At 43.9% G+C, this 12,560-nt stretch overlaps 1 protein-coding gene across 1 annotated transcript in view; it reads right to left on the reverse strand.

Annotated features, from left to right (window-relative positions):
• Positions 1-7,144, reverse strand: part of SPTLC2 (serine palmitoyltransferase long chain base subunit 2) — a 101,694-nt gene extending 94,550 nt beyond the window's left edge. The window contains exon 1 of the mRNA XM_042990238.1: positions 6,931-7,144. Coding sequence (XP_042846172.1) covers positions 6,931-7,068 — 138 coding nt within the window. The 5' untranslated portion in view covers positions 7,069-7,144. The remainder of the gene's footprint in view (positions 1-6,930) is intronic.
• Between the last annotated feature and the right edge of the window lie 5,416 nt (positions 7,145-12,560).

Genomic DNA, 12,560 nt, shown 5'->3' on the forward strand with positions numbered 1-12,560 from the left:
CACTACTTCTTTCTTTCAAAAACTGAATCTAATTGAATCTCAACCAATTAACTATCTTGCCCCAGAGCACTACAAAGTTTCTAGGGCACCTAGGCCAACCCTAAAAAGTGGGCAAGCCTGCTTTCCCTGAATATCCAAGTTTTAAAATACTGTCTTAAGAATACAGAGGTTTATGTATTAAATACTGCTTTCATTGCCCAAGAAGTTTTATTCGAGAGAATTCCTGAGTGGAATTAATGACTCTGGAATCTTTCAGATCCAGCTAGGAAGATTTGAAATGTTCTTCTCCTTGGAAGAAGTGCATTCAAAACAAAAATCTAGTCCTACAACTGTAGTTACAACATTATTTTGGCTCAACGCCTTGAGGTCTTTGGATGTCTCATGAGACCTGTGAAGTGTGAACAGGTATCATGGCCAAGTGTGAACAGATACTCCTCCAGCTCTTGTCTTAAAACTAACTTCTTTTCACAGTTACTGTTTCCTTTCAGTGGAAACAAAAGCTAGTAGCTATTTAGTAAACCACCCTCCATTAGTTATTCATTTGCCTCCTAAGTAGCAAGACTGGCCCTTTGTTCTTTCTACTTTGCTAGTCTTATTATTTAAATAAGAACATGACTTGTGCCCCAAGTCCTCCTTAGGATAGAATCTTATTCTGGCAGCTAGAAGGCTGTCATCATTCTAATATATCATTAAAACTACTTCTAAAACTACTTCTACAGGTTAGAAAGTTAGGTTCAAAATGGTCTCAAAGGCAGGTAATTTTTTTTTCCCTTCAATGCTTATTAACTAGTTAAGGAAGGTAAAATGTGCGCCCAAACCTCAAATGTGCCTTAAAGAAGTGAAAGAGATTTTTTTTTAAAGGCTGTAAACAAGGAGCTCTAAAAGTAAAAACAAGTATTCTATTTCAGGTGCAACCAAAATACGGCATTTATTTGATCAAACGTTAAACCCACAGTAAGAAACTCTTGCAATTAAGATCACTGAATGCTGCAACACGCTGAAGAAAAGTTCCTGCAAATCCTCCAGGGGTCTTTAAAAATAGAATAGAATCATCTATCAAGATTACTTTTTAATAAAGTCCTACAAAGAGATAAAAGAACTGAATTACATAAACCCCTAAAGGTTCCTTCTAGCTCTAATTCTGCCAAAGCTCCCAATTCTAACTCTTCCAAAGTTTTCCTAGTGCTAATTGCCACCCTTCACCTCAAATAAAGGCTGGCCCTCCTCTCACCCCTCTGAATGGTAAGGGAGGAAAAATTACTGCTTTATTGCTCCTCTTCCTTGTGAAAACTCCATGTCTACTGTCATCGTTAAAAAACAGTCATGTCTACACAGGGCTCCCGTAAAGAACAAAACCCAACGCTCCTGCGACGTTCCTCCTCTCCTCTCCTCTCCTCTCACTGAGCTACCACACTCACAGCACTTCTCACACCTGATTGGGGCGGGGGGAGGTGTTCCACTGTGACACCAGCTGGTGTCGGTTTAACCCAATTCTAGCACTCTCTTCCTGGAGATAGTGTCAGATCCCTCAGGTGAAGGCCCCACCCCCTTCAGATGCCTGTCACAAGTCCAGGTTGTCCCATGGCTTCTGACCCATCAGCTATAAATCAGGTTTCTCACCACTTCCTCCTCTGGTTGATAATTTGCTAGAATGGCTCACAGAACTCAAGAAAACTGTTTATTTACTATTTCCCAGTTTATTATAAAAAGATACGATAAAGGACACAGACGAACAGGGGCAATGTGTGTGGGAAGGGGCGCCACTCTCCTAGCATCTCCATATGTTCAACAACCCGGAAGCTCCCTGAACCTGGTACTTTGGGGATTTTTATAGAGGCTTCACGCATCAGCAATCATTAACTTCATTTCCCGCCTCTCGCTCCTCTGTGGAGAATGGGGGTGGAGCGGACACCTGGCTTGGTCTTTCTGGTGAGCAGCCCCCATCCGGGAACCCACACAGAGTCACCTCATTAGAACAAAAGACACTGCTATCACTGGGGAAATTCCAAGGGATTTAGAGACTCTGTGTCAGGAATAAGGGTCAAAGACTAAATATTAGAACAAAAGATGCTCCTAGTATTATCACTTAGGAAATTGCACAAGTTTCATGAGCTCTGTGCCAGGATATGGGAGCAGACACACATAGACACATTTTTCCCTATTACCTCACAGCTACTATGCAAAAGAAAAAAAAAAGAGAGAGAGAGAGAGAGAAAATAACAAGTGTTAGCGAGGATGTGAAGAAGAAATTGGAACCCTTGTGCACTGTTGATGGGAACGTAAAATGGTATAGCTGCTGTGGAAAACAGTATGGCATTTCCTCAAAAAATTCAAAATAGAATTATCATATGATACAGCAATTCCACTTCTGAATATATATCCAAGATGACGGAAAGCTCGGTCTTGAAGAGGTATTTGTATACCCATATTCAAAGCAGCATTATTCACAATACCTAAACCTTGGAAGCAACCCAAGTGTCAATTAACAAATGGCTGGGAATCCAAACTGGTGCAGCCACTCTGGAAAACAGTATGGAGGTTCCTCAAAAAACTAAAAATAGAACTACCTTACAACCCAGCAACTGCACTACTAGGCATTTATCCACAGGATACAGGTGTGCTGTTTCAAAGGGACACATGCACCCCCATGTTTATAGCAGCACTATCAACAATAGCCAAAGTATGGAAAGAGCCCAAATGTCCATCGATGGATGAATGGATAAAGATGTGGTATATATATACAATGGAGTATTACTCGCCAATCGGAAAGGATGAAATCTTGCCATTTGCAACTACGTGGATGGAACTAGAGGGTATGATGTTAAGTGAAATTAGTCAGAGAAAGACAAATCTCATATGACTTCACTCATATGAGGACTTTAAGATACAAAACAGATGAACACAAGGCAAAGGAAGCAAAATTAATATAAAAACAGGGAGGGGGACAAAACATAGGAGACTCTGAAATATAGAGAACAAACAGAGGGTTGCTGGAGGGGAGATGGGCTAAATGGGTAAGGGCTTAAGGAATCTGCTCCTGAAATCATTGTTGCACCATGTGCTAACTAACTTGGGTGTAAATTATAAAAAATACAGAAAAATAAAATAAACTCCTACAAGAAAAAAAAACAAATAAATGGCTAAGCAAAATGTGGTTTATACATACAATGGAATATTATTCAGCCTTTAAAAGGAAGGATATTCTGATACACAGTGCTACATGGATGAACCATGAGGACATTATGCTAAATGAAATAAGCCAGTCACAAAAAGAAAAATATTGTACGATTCCATTTATTGAGGTACTTACAGCAAATTCATAGAGACAGAAGTAGAATGGTGGTTGCCACAGACTGGGTGGGCTAGGTGGAGGAGGGAATGGGGAGTTACTGTTTGATGGGGACAGAGTTTCCGTTTTACAAGAAGAAAAAGTTGGGGCGCCTGGGTGGCTCAGTCGGTTGAGCGTCCAACTTCAGCTCAGGTCATGATCTCACAGTCTGTGAGTTTGAGCCCCGCGTCGGGCTCTGTGCTGACAGCTCAGAGCCTGGAGCCTGTTTCAGATTCTGTGTCTCCCTCTCTCTCTGCCCCTCCCCTGCTCATGCTCTGTCTCTCTCTGTCTCAAAAATAAATAAACGTTTAAAATTTAAAAAAAAAAAAAAAAGAAGAAGAAACAGTTATGGCAGTGGATGGTGGTGGTGGTAGCACATTATGAATGTATATAATACCACTGAACTGTACACTTACAAATGGTTAAGATGGTAAATTTTATGTTATGTGTATTTTACTACAATGAGAAGAAACTGGGGGGGAACCCAGAAAACAAAAACAAACAGTAATGTTTGATTGTTTTATATGCCCATTCTACCACAGGATTTATTTACTCAGACTCTAAACCCAAATAGAACAAAGGGCAAGCATATATATCCATCCCATCAGACGCAGAAACTCTTGAGAGTGTAAAAGGACCCTAGAAGTTTCTAACTTCTGTTCATCCAAAGACAAATGCTGGGATATGGGAGGAAACAAACCTATATCTCGGGGTTTAAAAACTCTCGATTTATATTTCAGTTAAAAGAGGACACAAACCTGAAGACTTAATATCTTATGTGTATTTTTATGGCATAATTGGGAACATTTCCCCAGCAACTGAGGAAAAATAGAGGTTGGAGCACTAATGTAGCACTTTAAAGTGATTAACTTAATTAATCACTTTAATTAAAACAAAAACAACTAAAAATTTTTTAAAGATACTCTTGCTCCCATGAAGTTACCAAAAATCTCTTTGGCTTAAGGAAAAACAAACAAACCCGTGGTCAATATTCCTCATATTCATGTACAAAGCTGTATCTCTAAAGTCTCTGTTTTAAAAAGAGTTGTGACAAACAGTTTTCTAGAAGGGACAGTGGAGCCCTAAACATTCTTTCAGGCCTTCTACTAGACCATTTTTCCAGATGCCACCACAGTGTCTTGAGTGGATTTTTTCTCTAAAATATACTAGAAAAAGTCAGCCAGCTATTAGAGTCATACAAATTTTTAAATTTCACTTTAGCAACTTGATGTGTCTTCATCTTATTATTAATCAGCTGTCTCTGAAGAAATATCATGCCAGGGCGCTTGGGTGGCTCAGTTGATTAAGCATCTGACTTCGACTCAGGGCATGATCTCGAGGTTTGTGAGTTCGAGCCCCACATAAAGCTCTGTGCTGACAGCTCGGAGACTGGAGACTGGAGCCTGCTTTGGATTCTGTGTCTCCCTCTCTCTCTCTGCCCCTCCCCCTACTCATGCTCTCTCTCTCAAAAACAAATATAAACATTAAAGAAATATATATCATGCCTACAAATGTTAAATTGCTAGATTATGGGAGGGAGAAATTTACTATTAAATCAGAACATAACTCCTTTGTTAGGTGAAAAGAGCAGCTAAACACAAAACACTTCCTGAAGTGCAAACACCTTTCTCTTGTCTTCCTTTTCCTTCTTAAAAATCATAATCCACTCATTCATCTGCAATGTATTCTCTGACTCCTACCCCTTAGGTTTCCATGCTGTACCCTATATCACAAGTTTCTTATTACCCACTTATGTTACTAAAAAAACCCTTTACACTATTAATAACGAGAGCATTCTTACCACTTCTTCTCTCACACATTTCTTTAAAAATGAAAATAAATCTTTTGCTTTTTAATAGTTTTTATCTTTTTTTCTTAAAAATTTTAAGGTGTATTTATTTTTGAAGGACAGAGAAAGAGAGGGGCAGGGGAGGGGCAGAGAGAGAGGGAGACACAGAATTTGAAGCAGGCTCCAGGCTCCAAGCTGTCAGCACAGAGCCAGATGCGAGGCTCGAACTCATGAGCCTCAAGATCATGACCTGAGCCAAAGTCGGAGGCTTCACCGACTGAGCCACCCAGGTGCCCCGAAAATAAATCTTTTGAATCTGTGCATTATGGTGCCTTCCATCTTACAACTTCAAGGGAGGTCAAGTCTTTTATTTGTCCCCCAACTCTCATAGTTTTACTATGTCAGCATGACCTGGAGGAATGCTCTATTTTCTATTTCACACCAAACAGTAACAGGTCTATCTACCATATCACATCTACTAACTTGGGGGGGGGCGGGGGGGCGGGGGCTGCTAGATATATTAAAGCCAAATTAAATCACAATAGTCACACTACTGCTACTGGGAACAGATGGCTTTGGGAGGGAAAAAAAAAAGTTTTCCTTAATATCTGATTGGGATTTATAAGTATTAAAGTCAATTGCAGGGGCACCTGGGTGGCTCCGACTTTGGCTCAGTTTATGATCTAGAGGTTTGTGAGTTCCAGCCCCACACAAAGGGTTCTGTGCTTACAGCTCAGAGCCTAGAGCCTGGAGCCTGCTTCGGATTCTGTGTTTCCCTCTCTCTCTGCCCCTTCCCTCTCTCTCTCTAAAAAATAAATAAACATTAAAATTTTTTCATTAAAAATAATTTTAAAAAATAAAGTCAATTGTAAATCTCACAACACTTTCTTCAAGTAACACTGTCCTTTTAATCTTTTTAAATAGCTCGTCTTTAAAAACACATCTCAGGAGAATATGTCATCCAGAGAATTGGAAGGCTGTTAATAATTATTGTGTTCAATTCACAACTTTTCAAAATATTTCAGAACTGCCTGAACTTGGTTGGTGATTCAACCTTGGTTAACTGGTATAGAGACGCATCACAAGTCACCACCTGCGTTCAACAGCCCCTTCTGTGATAGCACGCTTGCTCACAGGGACCACCTAACTCTACCTAGAGCCCGGGATGGGGTTTCACCAAGGGCTGGGTAGAAGCATAATGCTTGTGAGGCACCAGGCCCGGTTCACTGTCAGATCTGTGGTCCAATGCCTTGCTTGCAGAAGGGGTAGGTATGTGTTAGGGAGAGACTGGGTGTGTTTCCGCCTGGTACCACCTCCTAACTTTCTCTGCCTCCTGAGGACCCCGAGGGTGTTTCTCAGGACTCTTGAAGCAACCACCTCGAGGACAAGAGGAGGGAGCCTCCAGGGAAAAAACCAAGAGCCCCGGAGTGGATCCTCCCAGGGTCCGCAGGGTCACTCCCTGCCTCCCCGAGGGAGGAGGGGCACGAATTTCTGGTCAAATCAGGCGGAGGAAGGCACTGTGGCTTTGAGCAGAACCCAAACCTCTGGAGGAAAAGAGGAAGACCTCAGACGCGGAGAGATGGGGGAGCCCCTACGCCTCCCTTGAGCCTCCCGCTCGGGGCAGGCCCCGTCAGCGCCGGGACACCGCTTCCAGCACACCTGAGCCGTGCCCGGCGCCCGCTCCCGGCCCCGCGGACGGTCACCGCGACCTCGCCCTGCCCGGCCGCCCCCTCCGCCGACTCGGCACGGGCGCAGCTCGCGGGGTCCCGGCCCACTGCCTCCGGTTCAGCCCGACCGCCCAGTCCCACCGTACCTGGCCGGCGGCGGCGGCTGCAGCGGCAGCGGCAGCGGCGGTGCTCCTCACGTACCCGTTCCGCACTTCCCCGTTCGCCACGCAGCCGTTCGCCCGCACAGGGCGACGGTAGCAGCAGCCTCCGGGCCCCGGCCGCATCGTCCCGGTAGCACCAGGCACAAGGCGACTCTGTAGGCGGCGGCCGAGACGGCAGCAGCTTCAGTCCCGCTCCGCACCCCACCCACCTCCTCGAAACCGGAAATGGTTGCACGCCCCCGCCAATTACCGGCCTGGCCGTCACATAGGGGCGGGGCCCACTCCCGCGGAGTAGGTGGTTCGCCCAAGGCCCCGCTGCCAAGGGGAAACGGGGCGGGGCCGGACAGGAGTGTCATAAGCCTAAGGACTGATGACCAATCAGGAGGAGGAGGAGGCAGACCCCATGCTACTGTCTGGCCAATCACGGGGGCGACAGCAAAACAGCTTGCTGGTGTTGAGGAGGTGGTCTGAGGAGGCTTTGGCGGCTTCTTGGTCCACGCAAAGGAGGCGGGGCCCAGGAAGAAGTAGCCAATTAGAGTGTGAGAAAAGGAAGGGGGCTGAGCCCAAGTGCCCAGAGCGGGTTCCTGGGTTCTCCCGGACTGGTGACGCCCTCTTTGCCCTTGCCTTCGGGGAAGTTCTCCGATGTGAATCCCAGCCCGAGACAGGGATCCTTTATTTAATTTGCGAATTCCTATGTAGGTGTCTGTAGAAGAGCATTTTCAGCATTCTCTAACCATTCATCGACATGCACCGTACAATAACATATTTCTTAGTAATTCGAACGTCGCTTGGCCCTTCACATCTGCCCCCAATCAGGATTTTCTGTACAATTTCCTTTAAAGGGTACTTATTTGAGAGCCAAGGAACCTGAATAACTGAAAGCTAAACCTTGAGTAGCCACTTTGGGAGCCAAATTCTTTAAAGTTAACACTTGTTTCATAGACTCACAGCAAGAAATATATTAATAAAACATCATGCACCTATCATAATGCCTGGCCCATAGTAGGAGCATAATAAATATTATTTTCGCACCCCTTTAGTTCTCTCTTCCCGTAGGGGTTAGAAAGGAAATGGATCTACATCATAACACGAGACTTTTGGGGGAGCCTGGGTGGCCCAATCAGTTGAGCCTCTGACTTTGGCTCAGGTCATCATCTCACAGTTTTGAGTTTGAACCCTGCATGGGGTTCTCTGCTGTCAGAGTAGAGCCCGCTTCGAATCCTCTCTCTGCACCTCCCCTGCTCATGCTCTCTAGGTCTCAAAAATAAATAAACATAAAAAAAGAGAGAGAGAGACTTTTGGTTACCCATAAAGAATTTCGTGTCACAGTCAAGAGCATGGACTCTGGAGGTGGTCTGGGTTTGAATCCTGGCTGCACCACTTACTACTAGCTGAGTGACCACTATATATCTTCATCTGTTCAGTGAAGACAATAATAGTTGTCCTGAGGATTTGAGTTAATATATGTAGTGTATTTTGTATAAGACATGGCCATGGGTAAAAATTCATTCAATGTTGGTTATTTTTAACTGCTGAATGGGCCTATGAGAGCCCCTGCATTCCCCCCCTACCCCATATTTAGAAAAGGGATAGACAAGGTATCAGTTTTGTGTGGTTTAGGAGCTGAACAATCTAACAGCAGATAGGCAGAGAGTTTTCTTCTTTGAGTTAACAAACACTGTGATCCCAAAGAATATAAGTTTGTGACAGAAGTATGAGGCTAAAAGAAAAGCATGTGGGGACCCCTGGGTGGCTCAGTTGGTTGACTGTGTGATTCCTGGTCTCGGCTCAGGTCATGATCTCATGGTTGGTGAATTCAAGCCCCATGTCAGGCTCTGTGCTGACAGTGTGGAACTTGCTTGAGATTCTCTGTCTCCCTCTCTCTCTCTCTCTCTCTCTGCCTCTCCCTTGCTTGTGCTCTCTTTCTCTCAAAAATAAATAAATATTTTTTAAAAAGAAGAAGAAAAGCATGTGTTTTGCACCTCATGGAGCTTACATTATAGTGAGAAAAGATGTACATAGATAAAGCAAACAGCAATAAAAGTCCTACGGAAGGCTGGAGTTCTGATGAAGAAAGCTGGACCGCAGTGACAAGTCTAGACTTCCCATATAGAAAGTTTTCAGGGCAGGAATCTGGTTGGAAGCAGGGCTAAAGGATTTAATTGAAGCTTAGATATTGGGTTGAATGAATTGGAAAAGACTTGGGAAGACGATGTAGGATGAGCTTAATCCTGAAGGATGAGCAGGATTTGGAGAGCTGAGAATGAGAAAGAAGGGGGCGGTGTTCCCGGGAGAGAGAACCTTCAAAAACTCAGGTGCAGAGGCTGGAAAGAACAAAGACTAAAACTGGAGCATAAGGGTGAAGAATGCAGCTATATTAGAGGAATCCTGTTAGCTAGTGCCTCCCTCCAGAGGGCAGGACACAGGTCCTTGTCTTGTTCTGCCACTTACTCACCATGTGTGGTCTTGGACGAGTCATACAACATTATCCTTAGTTTCCGCACCCATCTTACAAAATTAATACCTGTAATACTTACCTTGCAGGGCTTTTGTGAGCATCAATGATATGATATGCAAATGATCTGATAACCTTGCACACCATTGCTAAATCACAAAACGGATGCCTCAGAAGGCAGTAGGAAACACCCCAGGCTCCATGCAAGCAGAAAAACAGCTCCTTCCAGATGCATAAGCCACCTCATCACCATTTTACTGAGTTCATATGCAAAGTTCTGGGCTAGGCACCAGAGTTACAACCCTTCCTTCAAGATTGCTCAAACCATATCAACTGTAAAACCTTTCTTGAACGCCAAACTCCTCACAAAATTAGTCTCTTTCTTCACTGTGAACTTATACACACCTGTGTAAGCATGTGTCACATTACTTCTTTGGGATTCTTTTTTTTTTTTTTTTTTTTTTTTTTTTGAGAGGGAGATTACACAGTGGTTAGAATCAAGAGCTCCAGGGACACCTAGGTGGCTCAGTCAGTTAAGTGTCCAACTTTGGTTCAGGTCATGATCTCATGGCTCATGAGTTCATGCCCTCATTGGGCTCTCTGCTGCCAGCACAGAGTCTGCTTCAGATCCTCTGCCCTCCCCTCCCCCCACCCGTCCCTTCCCTGCTTGCATGCTCTCTCTGTCTCAAAAATAAATAAACATTAAAAATAAAATCAAGGGGCGCCTGGGTGGTGCAGTCGGTTAAGCGTCCGACTTCAGCCAGGTCACGATCTCGCGGTTCGTGAGTTCGAGCCCCGCGTCAGGCTCTGGGCTGATGGCTCGGAGCCTGGAGCCTGCTTCCGATTCTGTGTCTCCCTCTCTCTCTGACCCTCCCCCGTTCATGCTCTGTCTCTCTCTGTCCCAAAAATAAAAAATAAAAAATAAAAAATAAAATAATAAAATAAAAAAATAAAATCAAATAAAAAGAAGAAGAAGCAAGAGCTCCATAGTCACACAGAATTGGAGACCCAGGTTCAGCACTGAGAAGCCTTGTGACTTTAGCAAAGCTGCTTAACGTCTCTGTGACTCAGTTCTTTCATCTGTAAAATGAAGCATAACTCTGTTGTGAGAATGAAATAAGAAAAGCATTTACTTACAGGGCATGTCACATAATAGTAAGTGCTAGCAATCATTTTTTAATAAATGAATTATTTGTTAAATGAATAAATGATTGATTAAATATATTTATACCCCCAACTAGACATAGAGCAAGCTCCTTGAGTACAGGAGATTGTTTAACTCACCTTTGGGTTCCCAGCACCCAGTACAGTGCCTGGAACATACTAAATGCTCAAGAAATGTCTGATGAATAATAAATAAATGGACAAATGAATGAAAATCTGGCCCTGCCTCCAAGGAGCTTTCTATCACATGGAGACTGTATTAAGATTCTTATGATTGAGGCTAACAAAAGTCAATATTAGAAAACTTTGTCAAGAAAGGTACATTATTGGAATTCTCCTCATGATAGGGAAGTGTGGGGACTCAGGAAAAAAATCCCAAACATCAGCAACAGAAACTTATAGACCTTCCTCCTAGCACCAACCCACTTCTGAGGCTTAGCTCTCAGCAACTGACCCCTTTCAAATTCCCTAGGTCAAATTTATAAAATGCCAGGAAAGAGAAATCTAATTGGCCCAGCTTAGGGTGAGATGTCTAATGCTTGACCAAAAACATTAGACATGGTGGCCAAAGCACAAGTCCAAGCTGCTGGAGGTGAGGAACCAGTTACAGAGAAAGAAGAATCAATGCAGAGAAGAAAGGACAACCCTATCATTGTCTGCTACAAGGAGATAGAACTTGGGAATGAAAAGAACAGATAACAATCACTTGGAAGAAGTATTGAAGGAGGAGGCCTCCAGTATAGCATTTGTTTGTATGTATGTATGTGTGTATGTATGTATGTATAAGTAGGCTCTCCACCCAGTGTGGGGCTCAAACTCACAACCCTGAGATCAAGAGTCACTTGCTCTACTGAATGCCCCGGTATGGCATTTTTAAATGGCCATGCAGAATGCCTGCCTAGAAAGAGAACTGAAGTGAGAGAAGGCAGGCTATTTAGCTGGAGGAGGAGGCGGCCTGCACAATAGGATAGGGGTCTTGGTCACATGCATGCAAGTTAACACTGGCTGACTTAGAAGGGGATTCAGTGGAAGGTTATTAGCAGCTCAGTGCATGGCTGAAGGCTGGAGGACAGGGCTTAGAAAAAGTCAGGAGTAAGGAGAATCTCCATAGGGCTAGGCAGCAAGGGCTGTAGCAAGGGTTTGTGGCAGAGACTGTCTGGTAAGTGTGTCACCACTAAGATAAATGATCTCCAACCAGCTTTTTCATCCTTGAGTCATTTGCCCAAGAGTCAAAGTCCTAGGAGAGAGCATCTGATGGGCTGAGTTTAGGTCACACTGGTCCATACAAAGAGTGGCTGAAAGGGAGGCAAACATAAGGATTTGATTCCTTTACCTTTCATGGTGGGAGCTGCTTACCAAAATTCACCCTTCCCACAAGAGGATACAAAATGAAGACAGGTGATTTCCCAAAAGGAAATTGAGGACCTCTTGAAAACGGGAGCCAATACTGGGCAGGCAGAAATGATGAAAATCAGTTAAGACTGCAGAAGAGGGGCACCTGGGTGCCTCAGTTGGTTAAACACCTGACTTCGGCTCAGGTCATGATCTAGAAGTTCATGAGTTCGAGCCCCACGCTGGGCTCTGTGCTAACAGCACAGACCCTGGAGCCTGCTTCGGATTCTGTGTCTCCCTCTTTCTCTACCCTGCCTCCCCTCTCTCTCTCAAAAATAAATAAACATTAAAAAAAAAAAAAGACTGCAGAAGAATCTTAAGGGAAAAGGGGCCCTTTTAGTTGTTCTCTGCTTTGGTACAAAAACTAGGGCTGGACACCTCGGAGGTATTATCTGATTCTGACCCTGGGATCATCATTTGGTTTTTCCTTTCTAAACTTTTCATGCTCGTTCATTCATTTTTATATTTGACCAGTCATTTGACAAATACTTTTTTTCTAACCATCATGTTATTACATCATGTTATTACATCTATAGGCACCCCTATAAATACAATGAAAGGGGCGCCTTGCAGGCTCAGTTGGTAGAGCATGTGACTCTTGATC

This window comes from Panthera tigris, chromosome B3 (genome assembly GCF_018350195.1).
Source record: "Panthera tigris isolate Pti1 chromosome B3, P.tigris_Pti1_mat1.1, whole genome shotgun sequence".
Lineage (NCBI taxonomy): Eukaryota > Metazoa > Chordata > Mammalia > Carnivora > Felidae > Panthera > Panthera tigris.